The sequence below is a fragment of the Camelus dromedarius genome, chromosome 3 (genome assembly GCF_036321535.1).
Source record: "Camelus dromedarius isolate mCamDro1 chromosome 3, mCamDro1.pat, whole genome shotgun sequence".
NCBI lineage: Eukaryota > Metazoa > Chordata > Mammalia > Artiodactyla > Camelidae > Camelus > Camelus dromedarius.
Window position 1 is genome coordinate 49,606,735 of NC_087438.1, and position 16,349 is coordinate 49,623,083.

General features: G+C 38.7%; 1 protein-coding gene across 1 annotated transcript in view; it reads right to left on the minus strand.

The window, feature by feature from the left end:
• Positions 1 to 1,064: 1,064 nt before the first annotated feature.
• Positions 1,065 to 16,349, minus strand: part of ANKRD31 (ankyrin repeat domain 31) — a 109,139-nt gene continuing 93,854 nt past the window's right edge. The window contains 5 exon segments of the mRNA XM_064481560.1: positions 1,065 to 1,253; positions 3,535 to 3,559; positions 10,303 to 10,349; positions 13,083 to 13,185; positions 15,937 to 16,077. Coding sequence (XP_064337630.1) covers positions 1,108 to 1,253; positions 3,535 to 3,559; positions 10,303 to 10,349; positions 13,083 to 13,185; positions 15,937 to 16,077 — 462 coding nt within the window. The 3' untranslated portion in view covers positions 1,065 to 1,107.

Genomic DNA, 16,349 nt, shown 5'->3' on the forward strand with positions numbered 1-16,349 from the left:
ACCCATAATTTTTATCTTCACAGGCATCTGTTGACAAGTTTCTTATGTATCCTAAAGATATTTAAGATTCTGTACATTTAAAATAAGAAAATATCAAAAAGCAACACCAGGGGGGAGGATACAGCTCAGTGGTAGAGCGCGTGCTTAGCATGCATGAGATCCTGGGTTCAACCCCCAGTACCTCCATTAAAGTAAATAAGTAAATAAATAAACCTAATTACCTCCCCCCCAAACAAAAATAAATAAAAAAATTTAAAAAGCAACACCATATCACTTCCTCTCTCCCCTCTCCAAATTTGAGCACTGGCTAGAGTGATTTTTATTGCAATTTTGACTTCTCTACCCAAGTGAGAGAGAAGGGACAGAATTAGACCACAAAGTTTAAAAGTGTATTTGGGAGCCTGGGGTGAAGAAGGATAAGAATAAGATGGCTATTAAAGGATTAAGACAGACCCTTATAAACAAAGCTCATAGTAACTTATAAAGCTCTTGAATGTAACCCTTTAAAAAAAATCATCATGATAATGTAGCAAAAATCAAAGGTGAAATATATCCTATTTAAAATAATCAGTCCCCATATCAACATTTAATTCATTTTTTGTTCTAAGACTTAGCATAGATACAATTCTACCCACACTAAATTTTATGAAACTTAAAAAAAAAACCTCTTTCATAACTCTACATTTTGATTTCAAGATAAATTTCAAAGTAAATAGGGGAAGGTACTGGGACTTAAAAATTCTTTTTAAAGTAGGTTCACTTTACCAGGGACTTTTCAGGACCAATTATCACTCTTATTTGGAACTAGCGTAATTTATGCAAAGGTAGAGGTGTTGATTTAAAGATGAGCTTTAATTTTACGTTAGTAAAAAGAAAGCCAGAGCATCAATACAGCTTATGTCAAAAATGCCTTTATTTCAATGACAAAAAGTATTAATCTTACTACAATAGTTGGAGAGTTATATTTTTTCTTACAACAGTAAACACACATCTTAAGTAGCAACTCTTAAAGTGTGTGTTAGGCCCACCAGCCCACACAAGACAAAATATGAACATTGGTTAGTAATATGAAAAAATACCTAATAACACTATTAAGAAAACAAGGCTTCAGAATGTTAACTCTTCACATTCCACATAAAACTTCCAGTGCTCATCCATTATATGACATGGGAGAAATTCTTGTTCGCTGACTAACAGTATTTCATTTATTTGAAGGTAATGTGGGATACTTTGCATTGACTCTCCGGACATTCCTGTTTAAAGAAGTATCGACAAATTAAAAACTGCCTTTGAAAAAATACGATTTAAATTTACTTATTACAAACCTGTGAACGAAAAACACTGCAAACCATATCAGTAAACAAAGAATGCTGAAACCATCAAGTCATCAGTGGCTGCTGCCACCCCCCAGTGAAGACAAGCCGGCAGCCCAGCCTCTGCAGCCACTCACGATCGTGCACTCTGAGCAGACTCAGAATAAGAAAGGACAGGCTACTGGCCCTAGATAGCTAGATGCTTGTCAAAGGGATGAATTCAATGAGCCCAAATGTTTGCCTCCTCCCATATACAGAAAAGCACTAAATTCTTTAACTTGAGATGCCTGCTTTTCTTTAGATAACAAGTAATCTTTTATTGTTCCAACTACCTGGTCTTTGTTGTAAAGCTCCTCTATATCCTAGCTCTTCAGAGCAGCCCCTCAGAGCGATCTGAAAGGCTGTCATCCCCGCCAAATAAAACATAACTCTCAACTTTTAGGCTGCACATTTATTTCAGTCGACAAACCCTAGACCCTAGTCAAGTCTGTGAGCACGTGTAACAGGTTTCCAACCAGCTCATTCTTCACTCACTCCATTTTCTATACCCATGAAAAGGCTATAAACCAGCACTGACCAATCTTGGGAGAAAAAAGTGTTTGCAGTCTAAAACACTAAGGCAAGAAAAGGATAACTGATGCTTCTGAAGGTAGTTATGAAAGGGAGCAGGACCCTGTCAGCCCCCCACCCCACCCCCACCTCTTATTTATAGAAAAGCTGAAGCCTCCCAGGCTTCCATAAGTCTTACAAGAGCAGGCTCAAGCAGTTGATTAGGACAAGCCCGCAGGCACTGGGGAATGGAGACAACTCTCACCACCTATCTCAACGATTAACTGAGATTACTCCCCCATTCCCTTGAGAACTTCCAGGGCTGAACAGAATCTTTGGAGATTGGGGGGGGGGGGGTATGCTGGATCCACCAGATTGCAGCCATTCTGGTTAAAAGCAACTTTCCTTCTTGTTACCAAGGTTGTTGCCCCCAGGATCTTGCCCCTCCCTTGACTAGAAACCAATTACTCTTAATCTAATCTAAGTCTCAGGAGGCAGCTGCAGAGAAGGGACAAGAACAGGTTAGAACCCATGGAGCCAAAGATGGTGGAGGATTTGACTTCCAGTGGACCTTGAGCCTCATTATACACTCACTGTAATGTATTAGCATGCTAAATGATACACCCACCAGCACCATGACAGTTGACGACTACTGCGACAACTACCGGAAGAGCCCATACAAGGACTGAAAAGCCCGTACAAGGACTGACTGGCTCCATCACACCTGGAAGGAGGAATGATGGCAGAAGCCTCCCAATCCACATGGCTGGACCCAGGCCAGAGCCATCCTACTGGCCGTCTTGGCTGATGGCTCCCTGCTTGAGCGCCTTTTCTTCCATTTCCCCTTCTGAGCAATAAAGTGGCTGTTCACTGCATCCCTCTGCCTCTGCTGTGCAAATTCTTTCACAGCCAGTGACAAGGACCCACACTTTGGTGGGCTCCTTAATTTAGGGGTCCCTCCATCTGCTGACAGTTACACAAAGCCTCCCTGGGTCTCAATTTCCAGCAAGTTGAGAATAAAACAGTTGTGAAGATTAAATGAGATACTTCATGTGAAATGCTTGGTTACCGCCTAATACAGAGCAAACAATAAATATCAGCTGCTATTATCATCATTATTCAGTACTGAAAAGAGTGTTAGGCTGGAAGACGATCAATTTTCTAGGACATACAAACTTGGTTGCGATCTCAAGCAAGTTTAATGGCTTCTCTAGACTTCTATCTGCTCTGAGAGGTGAGAGAGCTGATGATCAACAGGGTCCCTTTTAGCTCTGCCAGTCCAAGAACTGATGATTCTAAAACTGGCTTCTTTAAGCTCCCTGACAGTCTTAGAGACTTCTTTTTTGGAGAAGTCTATATAAGCTATACATCATTCAGCTAACTGAATCTTATTCCACGGATAGCACCAATATACTGTACGTGTGACCTCGGCCAGGCAGTTTCAGTTATACTATATAGCCCAAGAGCTTTCTTTGTTCATAACTCTAAGCAGTGCAAGTACGTTTACATAATTCTTTATCTGCATGGATATCCTGTGTTTCTGATGCCCAGTATCCATTTATTCTTTTAATGGTGATTCCACCCTAATGTGCCTCTGGAGGACCATCCCTCTCCCCAACACCTGGCCCATATACTTCTGGTGTTATTGTTCTCAGCTGTGTGGCTGAACCACTCTGACTCCATTTTGTCAGCTCCATCTTAGGCCTGCAGTCCTACCTTCTCCTCTTTATGCATGAGTGAACTTCAGCCTACTCACAAGGAATGCGCCCTAGCCAGATCCCTAACAACTTTTACCCTTGCCTTCATCTGATATGACAACTGGAAGAATGCCTTTTGCTGATGCAGATTATTTAATGGTCTTGAGACCCCTGGGGAAGGGCAGGGAGGAAAACAATGCAGACCAACCGTGCTCCTCCCTCATGGTCAGATTCTATTTTTAGCTTTGATCCCTTTAAGTCCCCTTGTACCCCTCTAGAAGGCACAGAGTGCAGCTGTGAATGTCTCTGCCTGATCCTTCCTGCCTGTATGTAAGTTACCCACGGTAAACTTCATAGCTGCACTTTATGGAGTTTCCTGCTTTGTTTTTTGGTCTTAAAGTTCCTTCTCAGTTTGGGGGATATTATTTAGTATCTCTGCCTTCCAATATCAAACTCCTTATTTGTTTAGATATAAGCCAATCAGTAAACAGGCATTGATTCAGGGTAAGACCATGACCCATTCAGAGTGAAGTGAGATACAATGAGATCTTTGTTACACATTCTAGGAAAGAGTCACATCCAAATTCTCCCCCACCTCTGGACTTGGATCTGGAAGCATGTAGCACTGGGGTGATGAGAGCAGAGGCCGCTAGGATGTAGCTGGGAAACTGAAAGCAAGAGAAACTGTGTGCTCAGCCATGCTGTTTGAACCCCGGCTTAAGCCTGAAGACCTACTCCTTGTCTTTCATGTACGTGAGTCAACAATGCATGTGACTTCTGGGCTGGGGTTGCGGGGGTGCGGTTTAAGCCAGTCCAATTTGAGTTTTAAACTGTTATCTACAACCCAAAGAATTTTACCTTTCTTACATATGGTCCATATGTAAACACAAACATTCCCTAATTAGTAGCTTTGTTTTGTAGACTATCAGAAACAAGGTATGCCACAAAAGTTGGAAGCGGAAAGCATTCTCTCAGGAAAAACCCATGGAAATAAGGTTTTAAATATTAATTTAAATTCATTTTGCTAATTTTGGCTTAGTTTCATCAGAGCAAGGACGGAGCTGTACGCACGTGCATGCGCGCACACACACACACACACACACACAAACCTACTCTTTCAACGAGTGGGTCCTGCCTCAAAAGTCACAGACCTAAATATTCCTCAAAAGTTGTATGCCTCAAAAGTCACAGACCTCTAAGAGATGGCCAGGGACACCTGATGAGCTTCATCTTATTTGTAACCAGAAATTATTACCGTGGTGCTCACATAGAGAAGGTCACCAAGAAACTGCAGATGGTAAGCAGAAGCTCCAGAGGAAGCAAATTGCCCATCTTCCCAACTGACACAGTGGAAACAGTGGCCCAAACTTGGGATGCTTAAGATGATATAACAAAATTGTCTGAAAACAACATTTTCAGATGGACATTTGTTAATCGAGTAACTCCTAGAAGTGGAGTTTTTAATAAAGCAATGCTAATGCTAAACCTTTCTTTCCTGTTGCCTTACCATTCCCGTCACTGACCTTTGTCAAATGAGAAAATACCACAAATGTGAAAGCTTTCTGTAAAATTGTAAAGTGTTACTCAATATTGCTTTGTACTCCAAACTAGTTTTGCTTGTAGATGAATCTGGGCTTTCTCCCTTAAGGGCTATAATAAACTAAGAAAAAGGGACCATTTTAGGCTCACCTCCTTTTTTTTTTTTTTTCCCTTCTTCTTGTAACAGGGCTGACTTCATCATTAAAGCCAGAAGGGTGTGATGGTTTTGATTTATAACTTTCTCAACATGTTACTCATGATATATCCACATGATATATATTGACTGATATTCTACCTAGTGGCCATTGACATGGCTTCTCTTTCAAAGGGACAGAGGTCATGACAGCCAATATCCCATCCCCATACGCACTCAGGTTCACTGTCAGCATAATACACTTCCAAATTCCCTACAATTACAGGACTTTAGGAAAACTGCAAGTGGCTCCTCAGTAAGAGAAAGTGCCACTTCCTGGGTAAACCCATGGACGTGAAGTCTGGGAACATAAATATCATACTACAAAACATAGTATTATGACTATCTCCTAGTTTCTCACAGAATAGCTTCTTTTCCATAATGATCAGACTGGAAGAAAAAAAAGAACGTTTTTACAAAACACCTGTTTTCATCTCCTTTATCTCCCATCTTCTGCTGCCTTTTCCTTCTCTGCCACCTCTTCTGTACTAGGTATCTCTCAACTCCATCCTGCACTGCATTCCCACCCATTTCATTCCAGTCAGTGCTGCCAGGACCTGGCACCTCTGGCTGACCACTACTTCTAGCTTCCAAATTTCTTTGTTGTTATCCACAATTCCCAATATACTGGGATGAGGTGGGCAACAAATCAAAAAACATATACATACAGAAAACTGTGCTAAACAGGATAATCCCCATAAAAGGAAATCTAAGAATACAGCAAACTGATTACAAATTTATGATCCCAGTTTGAATTGTGTAAATTAACTATACAATTGTTAGGTTATCTTATTACATAATAGTACGAGCTTCAAAATTATTTGGATCATTCCAGGCAAGTAACATCCAGCAAAGTTAAAGCCAAAGAACTTCACTAACTTTTCTTCCTTTTTCGAAGTTGAGCAGACCTTTTCTCCATATCTACACATATCTCTATCTGAAAGCATGAGTGCCAGTATGTAATATTTTTAAAACTCTTTACTTTTTCTTTTCTTAGAAAATGAAACATATATGCAGTGTATTACATCTACCTTAAATAAGTGAAAAATATATTGTGGGTTGTATCAGCAGTCTTTTGAGAAATAAAGAATAATCTTACTACTGTAGCTGAGGACACAATTCTAGAACTGAGATTCTCTTCTGTGGGCCCTCGTCAGGGCTCACTCTGCATGTCTCCTGGCGTTCGGGCTTTTTGAGTTTTTAGTCTTTTAGTCTCTTACCTTTGTATGTACTCTGAATGTGGCCTGCAGGTGTGGTCTTCCTGTAACCCTCTCCCTGCCCTATCTCCCCTCCTGCCCAGGTAACCAGTGCTAACAACCCAGGATATAGTATATCCTTCTATAATTTGTTTCTGTGTTTTAATAACAATATCCTACATCTGCCCATCAGTTTTCAGTACTTGAATCCTTGTACAACCATGTCAGAAAAGAAAAGGAAAGAGTTCAAGTAGTTAGGAAACTGAGACTTAGATTTTATTTTTTTGATTTAATAATTCATTTATGGGACTCAATATACTTATTTAATATTAACTTAACAGGCTGCACAAAATAGGCACTTAAAAATAAAAGAGGAGTGAACAAAAGTTTCCCCCACCAATCTGGTCTATACTCTCACTGCATACCTTACTACTCCCACCAAGCCCTGGGCCAGTGAGGAGAGATGGGCACAGATAAAGGGACTGTGGGAAGGACACACTTAAAAGATCTGCTCCCAGACTGGAAGCTCCCGAACATTGGAGCCTTGCTTCTCCTCTAGCCTTGACTGTCATGGAGGTCGGGAGCTGAGAGGGAATGAAGCAGCAAGATTCAAACATTGCATGTACAACGTTTAAACTGACTTTACAGGAAATGATTTTACTTTGGGTCCATTAGTAATTGTTACTGTTCCATGGAAAGATCTTAGAAAAACTAAGCGGCTGTGATCTGTAGCAATATGAACTGACAGGTACATCACTGTAACACAGCAGGAGCAAATACACACATACAGTCTTCAGCAGTCTGACAATATCTACTGTTCATTCTTCCCAGTCCTCACTGTGGGGAGCATTAAGTGGAATAGAACTCAGAAGTCTAGCTTTGCTTAAGGTGCCAGACACCTCCTGGCTCTGGAGTCTCAAGGAAACAGAGACAAAGAGGAGGATTTAAAAAGAAGTTCTATCACTGAAAAGATTTTTGTGAATGAGGAAAGGAGAAATTAGAACCCTGAGAGATAGTAAATCTGTTATTTGGTCAAAGAGTTATCATATTTGTGATGGTAACCAAGGACACCTACTCGTAGCTTTGTGATAAAGAATTTTTCCATCAGGACTGTGAAAACCACCAACTCATCCCACTGCTGGGTAGGAGCCCTTCTCCCTTTAATTTCCACTTTTACTTGAGGTAGATTTCCCATGCAAAGTCAGTGGCTTTTGAGATCTGTAAATAGAACTTCTATACTTTTACTGTTCTTTTTCCTGTTTTTTTTTAAATTATCTTAATATATCAAAAGCAAAAACAATCAGATTCATTATTTTAACTGATGGTTCACTTCTGACACATCTCTTACCCATTTTACTTCTCTGGTTCTCAGTTTCATCATATGTAAAACAGGCCCAAGGCAAGCTCATATATTAGGTTTACTTCTAACTTTAAATGACTGAACTCAGACTTCTAGAACTTATGCTTGCAAACTAAGCATTCTACACTTCATTAAGATAATGGAATGAAATGTTACTCTAGTTTTAAATGAAAATGAACATACATATACATTCTTATTCTCAATTAGAAATATAATTCCAATCAAAGGCAAAATGACTAAGAATTATTTTAATAGATTGTAAAAATATATCTGCTCTAGTTATGCTGGGGAAAACATTCTGTTATGGCTATTTAAATACAAAGTTCAATGCCTTTTGATAAATGAAGGATCCTAAAGGATAAATATGGTGACAACAGTATTACATGATTTGATATTTAAAACTAAATTAATAACTGGCAAATATTTACACTCATAAAATCAAAAGCCATCTGTGAAAACTGTACTGGAATCAAGAAATAGACTTGACCATTATATTAGGAAATTTAAAACTATTTAGGCCCTCATTGTTCAAAGGAAAATTGAAATTAACAGGTAGTTCCTTAAGCTGAACTGGATTTGAGGCACTTGATTTTATATGTAAAGTCTTCAGGTTTTCTACATCTTTGCTGTATAGACATGAACCCTGGACTGAACTAAAAAGAAGCTTCTAAGTGTCCTAATATATGTAAAATAATCTGGCAGGGGGCTTGGCACATGGCAAGTGCTCAACAGATAATTTGGTTTTTTTCTCTTTCCTCCCTTATCAGTAGATGCAAGATATCAAGATTGAAAAAAAAATGATTAGAATAATGAAAAAGAATCAAGAGTTGTACATAGGAGCTGAGATAAACACCCTCTGCTCTGTTATCAGGCACCCATCTTCCTTGGGTGTTCAAGAAGTTCTTAACCACATAAAACAGAAGCACCTGTGAACGTCTGTGTTCTATCACATATACTTTTGCAGAGAAAAGCAGCACAATAACAGCACTGAAATGAAGAAAACTCTTTCATTAGAGTCATTTATTTACAATAGACTATCAGCAGGTCAAAGGATCATTTTTATTATAAACAAGAGTCTATTTTTTCCTGAAAAAGCATGTTCTATTTTCAAATGAACAAGTGACGTTAGGTCCCCATGAAAGAAAATTACAGATTATATAATCAGTGTGCATTAAATGATAGCTTGAGAAAAGAAAGTCCTCAGGCAATACTTTTTTTTTTTTTTTTTTTTGCTTAGATGATTCGGCTTCATGTGCTTTGAGTGTCTTGGTACTATGGTGACAGGGGACAAAAACACACAAAATTGGCTTTCCATGTAAATAGTGATGTAATCTATGTAAACAGCTTGTTTTTTAAAAAACTTTGTGAAAAATATGTCACTGTCCATACAAATTATCCAGAAGTTTTGGGAATGTTCATTTCCCCCTTCCTAAATATACTGAAATATCAACAAACATTCCCTCAATAACACAAAGGAGGAACTACAGCCAAGCAGGCAAAGAGAAGAGAGGCCTGCGAGGAAGTTGTGAAATTTCAAGGGAAAATGCATCATAGACTCCCTCCATTTTAAAGTTTCAAAGGACTTGAGAGAGAGATACTTCAGGGATTTCATCAACATTTCATCAACAGAACTTCATTTTTAAAGGCTGGTGTTGGTATGTTTAAAATCTTTCATTAGAAACAATATATGTCCTCAAATGTGTTAATATAACTCATTTTAACACCGTGGAGTCCATCAATACATTAACTTGAGTTGCCAATTTAACTCGTTTTTGTGTACAACTCAGAATAAGGCTCTTCCATCATCTTTGATTTACTGAAGAAAATCATTTTATCCCTTATCTTCATGACTCAGTGTTTTCTTGATACCATGAATCCAAAATGATATGTAGAAATAAACTGGAGGATAGGGGAGGAGAGACAGTTCTCTTTTAAATTTCTGGTTGACAAAATGTGAAGGGCCATCACTTATACCTCACAGTTAGAAACAAAAAATTCAGATAAAGGAGATAAAATTCAGATAAAGAAGATGGCATTAACTAACCAAAAGCCCATTTACCATTTGTTGAATTCTTCATCACAAATTCTGTTATAACATGTGGGATCTAGGTATGTCTCCCTATTAGAACAATCATAAGTAAATCCAGTTTTAAAATAAGCAGTCCTTTGGATCATATTCATGCTTCCATGCACTCATCCATTTATTCAATGAACATTTACTGGGAAGCAACTGTATGCCAGGCACTGGGGATATAACAGGAAGCAAGAGCCCACAAAAACCTCTCTGAACTCAGAGATCTCAGTCTATCAGGGGGTTAAGATTAGATAACTAGAAATTGTTTATAATATAGAGTGATATGCATAAAACTTAACAATATATTTGCACAATAGTATGTTACAAATTATACACTTAAAAATGTAGATAAAATTGGAAGTTTTTCTTTTTTTTTTTCACCAGCTATTTATTTGGTTCTTGTACTGAGTAATCTAAACAAAGCAGGTCTTAAAGTGAAAGGAAGTGCTACTAATAATTTTGCTGGATTAGGGACTGCCCTGGTCACATGAGGATACATGGTTATCCCAGTTATGAAAAATGTAAATAGCTCCTCCTAGTTCCCCTTATTCCCCCAAAATACTATTCTAAAGAGCGTGATCATCAAAAAGCATAAGAGAACAGATATGTTCATGATCTTGAGTAGGATAATGAAATCCACATGGACATGTTTTTCCTTTAGACTTTACGGTCTGTACAGTGCCAGAGCCACGACTTCCATGACCACGTTTTGATATGCAGAAGAGTTTGGAAAAATATTCTCTCCAGAATGCTTTGCTTGTAATAAGGTTAGAGATTTTATATTTTTCTAACTTGCCTGGTCTTTGGATTTCAGTCAGGTACCACGAAACCAGGTACAAAAGAATCCTAAATCAAGGTGTTCAAACAAAACTCTGACAGCAGCCTACAGAATGCCTGCAGGGACCTGTCTGTAGATTCCTAGGTTTAGGCCAAGGTAGCAAGAAGCTGGGTGGCATACTGGCACCTCTACAGTTCTCAAATTAGCACTATAATTTTCTGAAATATCTAAAGGAAAGAAAATTCTGGATTTCTGGAGAGAAATTAGTGGGAAAAAACTTTGTATTAGTAACAAAGAACCAGTAGCAAAAGAAGCAGCAACTCAGAACCCATTTTTCATTTCCTGCTCACTTAGCAGGGGAGCTGGGAGCCCTCGGAGGAAGGAGACACACGGCTGGGGCTAGAAATACACGCCTAGAACTAGAAAATCTGAGAAGCAGATAACCTTTGTGATGTAAGAAAGAACTTATACTTTTCTGCTTTGGTTCTTGAATTAGAAACTAGGAGAAAGGGTTTGCTTAACTTTCCTTCGTGAGTGTGTGTGTGTGTATGTGTATGTGTATGTGTATGTGTATGTGTATGTGTATGTGTATGTGTATGTGTATGTGTATGTGTGAGAGAGAGAGAGCATGTGAGTCTGCAAGCATGAGAGTGGGTGTGCTCTGGAATCAAAGTGAAGGGCTAATAGCAAGAATTTTCAAATTATTACCTGCATAAGAAATCAGATACTACTAGTCATTCAAAATCTATAGTCGGGCTAGCTGTTTAAGAATCACTTTTAAAAACTCAGGTTCCTGGGCCCATCTCTAAAATCAGATTAGATCTGCAGTCAGGGTAAGGAACCAAAGACCACGAATTCCTATAACAACTTCCAGTTTCTTAAGCCCTTTAACTTATCTGCAATTGCTATTTTACTTTCTGAGTTTCCCCAAAATGATAAATAAAACAGTTTTGAGTCTCTTCTTAGAAAACTGGGGGAAATGCATCTTATTCTGAAGCCAGTTTTTGAGACAAAGGACTCCAGGAGGTTAGGGTGAATTAGGTATAAAGTTAGGAAAGTACTTTGAATTACTGGGATTTGTTGTAAGGAAAGGAATAACCTTGAGAAACACCTGTTTAGGGGGCTTGGTGACAGTAATCCTGTTTGGTTCTTGACTCTGGTTATCACAGAAGTATCATTTTCTGTTTTGTATCTCCTCTCCTCATATATTGTCCCCAGTTAATCTAAGACAGGGACACTGGGGGAAAAAGAGGAGGTGCTGCAGCAGAAAAGGATAACATAACATCAGTTATGTCTGTTTTTCAGAAATGTGTGCTGCCCTTTCCAGTAATGTCAGAATCTGAGGCTGACTGGTGAAGACTACGTTGTCTTCAGTTTTCTGAAGGCGTGTTCCATCAGATGAGCTGTACTAGTTTACACTAATAAGCAAAGAGTAATGCTAGTATCTTTTTTTTTTTTTTAGAAAATATGGGAAACTAACCAAATCATACCTGCAGGAAGGAAAAAATATTTTTTCTTTTATATGACAGTTAAAAATCCACCTAAAGTAAGTACAGCATAGATTCAGAGAAAGGAATTGTGAAGGAAGGTGTTATTCTGCTAATTTAAGTTAAATGGAGTTTAAATGGAGTGCTGTAAACAAACAGAAAATAACAAGTTTGGTGGGAATGTGGGGAAACTGGAATGCTTGTACATTGCTGGTAGGAATGTAAAATGGTTCAGTTGTTATGGAAAACAGTATGGCTGCTCCTCAAAAAGTTAAACATATGAAACTATATAACATAGCAACTCCACTCCTTGGTATATACCCAAAAGAACTGAAAACAGGTACCCAAACAAATACATGTATACCTATGTTAATAGCAGCACTATTTCCAATAGCCAAAAAGTGAAAACCCAAATGTCCACCACAGGATAAATAAATAAATTGTGGAAGCCATAAAAAGGGATGAAGTACCAACAGATGTTACACTGTGGATGAGCCTCGAAAGCATTACGCTAAGTGAAAGATGCCAGACACAGGACGTCACATACTGTATGATTCTATGTATATGATATATTTGGAATAGGGAAATCCACACGGACAGAAAGGGGACTGGTAGTTCCGAGAGACTGGAGGGAGTGGAGAATGGGAAGTAACTGCTGAATGGGTATGGGTTTCTTTCTGGGGTGACACAACTGTTTTGGAACTACATAGAGGCAGTGGTTGTATAACACTGTGAACATACAAAATGCCACTGAATTGTTCACTTTAAAATGGATACTTGAGTATTATGGGAATTTCACCAGAATGAAAAAAAAAGACAAAAAAGTGAAAGGCCTTCTCCAGAGATTTGAGTGTATTTTCCCCACAACTAAGAAATGGGCATTGGACTGCACATACCTGGAGGACAAGGTTGACGTTGCTGAGGTACCAAGTTTGGGTCTGGAGGGGTGGGTAATTCCTCAGAAACATACTTTAAAAGCTCCTTCCCTTGATATGTTACCTGCACATAATTAAACATAGAATTTCAAAATCATACATTTTATAAGAAGCAAATACACCTATCTCCTGCAAATTTTAACTCCGATAAAGTATTAACTGTTGTACATTATGGATGGGCAAACTATAGCCCACAGCCAAATCTGGGCTGTCACATTTTTTGTAAAAAAGTTTTACTATAACACGGTGATACCCATTCATTTACTCAATATCTATAACTGCTTTTATGCTAAATAGGATTCAGTAGCTTTGACAGAGACTATATGCCCATGAAGCCTAAAACATTTATTAACTGACCCTTTGTAGAAAAAAGAATTGATCCTTGTTGTATATCACTAATTCTCTCAGCCATTCACTTATTCAGTAACTTAAGCCAGCACCCGCTACTTTATAACTTAAAAAAAAATTAATGTTGCATTAATAAAATTAAACCATAAAAGTAACGATACTTTTCAAGAAATAAGATACATAACTGGTTAGGTTAACAGCATTTCAGATCTATACATCAAAGTTTTTTTGTTTTTCTTGGTTTGTTTGTGAACTTAGCTATTGTTTATCAGTCCAAAAGGTCAGAGCTTAGCAATCCGTGCATTTGCTGGGTAATATCAAGTAGTAAAATTTTACCTTAGTTCCGTTAGGGGTCATGAGTCCCCACAGATCCTAAACACGTCACTAGGGGTAATTCACACATATAAAGAACACAGCTTAAAGGAAATCCACTAAATTAAAAATCTATTTTCCATAAGGTAGGAGTGATTTAATGCACATGGATAATAATGAACAGATCTCAAAATGAACAGGTACTAGGTCACTTCAGGAGACTGCAGCAGCAAGAGGCATGACGCCCAGTGGAGTAAGCATGAGGATTCCCCCGGCAGAGCTGTACAGCCGCCCAGCTGCTTGGGTAGGAAATATGAGTCATCTCTGTGTCTAGTGGCTCTGTCACTCTGTCTGATGCAGGACAAGACCTAGTTGTCTGGCATTTCTTGTCTGACAACCACCCAGTCCCGGATCTATAGCCCCATCATCCTTCTCAGAACTAATTAGTAGAAATGCTCACATTTACCAAGGTAGTGAGAAGCTCCTATCATCAAGATGTGACCTGAATTCAGAAGTTACCTCACGACAAGAGGAGGCAGAGATTACTGTCGTAAATTTTCAAAGCGGCTTTTAAAAATTGTAAACAAACTCGCTGGGGCAGTGTTTCTTAGCCTGGGGTATTTACTAGAAGTACACGAGTGCCCTACAGTAATCTGAAAAACCATTTCCATTTTTAGGATAATTTTTTAAAAATCTAAGCTTGCTCAGATAGTCTGTATATCTTATATCAAAGAACTGCCCTAATTTTAGTGACCACATTTGCATTTGGCTTCATCATCACATAGGTGTTAAACAATGTGACTAAATGACATGGCTGATGAGAAAGGACTAGAGGCAGTGTGATATGCAAATGAGACATATAAGTACAGAGTGAGGGCCAAATGATGTCACAGCCAGCTATTCAAAAGCAGAAGGTGCAGTAGTTCCAACAGAGAAAAAGAGTGGGAGGACTGAGTCATCACTGGGCACAGGCATGCTGAGCTCAAAAGAACCTAAGCTGCAGCCATTAGTACCATATACTTTATAATAAAATGGGATTTCCATGGGTAAAATGTTAATTATTAACATGCAATAATGATTTATGAATCCATAGAAAGGATTACACAGGTTGAATTGAAAGCAGATGGCCTAGTGACTCCAGTGCTGGGAAACAAAAAACTAAAACTTTAGGGGGAAAAAGGCGGACAGAGAGACTATAAAGCAGAGAAAATTTAAAATGTGCTCATATAAGTGAAGGAAATGAAACAAAGTTCTGGAAGCACCGGTCACAGAGGTCTAGAAGGCTAGAATGCGGAATTTAGGGACAAAGACCGAGAACAGGAGCTAGGAAGGATGGTGGGTACAGCTGAGTTGGATAAAGAATTAGAGAGGAAATGCCTTCTATTACTGGCGCACTAAGGTTTACTGTAATGGCGAGTGGAGGTTGAAGGTATTTGCAATTCTGTGAAACAGTAATGTTGACTGTCTGATGATTCACACTTTCCTGGGTGAATCACTCCAAGATTGTTCCTTGAAGTGGTGCCATGGGCATCCAGAGGCCTCAAGGACCTCAAGGGTGTCAGTAATCAATACTCCTCAAACTGGTGGTTAAACTGGGCTTATAACTAAGAAGACAGAACTGAGGGGAGACTAAGTCTGGGAAGTCTGAATTAAAAGAAATATTTCTTTTTGGGGGGCTAGCAATTCATGGAAAAGACTTTGTTCAAACATAAAAGTGCACCATTGGGGGGGGGTGTCTTAGTCCCATGATCATTATTTTTGTCTTTAGGGGAAGATTTTGCTTTATTTTTTTAGAATACTAATACCATATCAACTAAATTATCAATACACTAGTGGTCCCAAATTTTCTATGTGGAGTCACAAGGACCTGCAATCCTTGTAGGGGTGTGGTGTGGTGCTGGGGGCAGGAGGGGAAGATAAGGGGCATTCAAATTTCTGAGACTAGGTGAGGAACAAGGAAGAAGATTCTCAGTCAGTTGTGCAACCTCGCTGTGGGGAATTCTGGCAAATAGGAGTTGTAGGAGAAAGCATGTAGCATGCTGCAGAAGGAATGCATGAGGACAAAACTAAAAAAAGGAAATAGTTTTCTCATCAAAAAAAATATGTACCTTTCTATCTGAATATGAAGTTAAAGATAAACTTAAGAATGACCCACCTTACTCCAAGCATAATTCCAGGTCACATAACTGTCACCTCCTAGAACATCCTTGAGCCAGGTGACTGGGTTTTGATAAATCTGACCATTTTCTACCTTAATTTTGCCACTCAATAAAACACTGGCTTTGTGGGTAGTCTCCTGAGGTAAAAAAATAAAACAAAAATTAATATTAAAAAATACCTGAAATATGTGAACTTCTGCTTCTGTCCATCATGAACTAACAGGGACCAGATTTACCCTAATAAACACTCAATACAACCAAAAACCAGACAAAAATAAAAATATGAAACAATGGTTTCCAATCTACCAAACATCAGGAAACAAAGTACAGTGACCCTGAGAAATGAGAAACTAACGCGGTGAGCTCTACAACTGACCCAGCTCACTGCCTTGAGAGAGTGTCCAGGTCA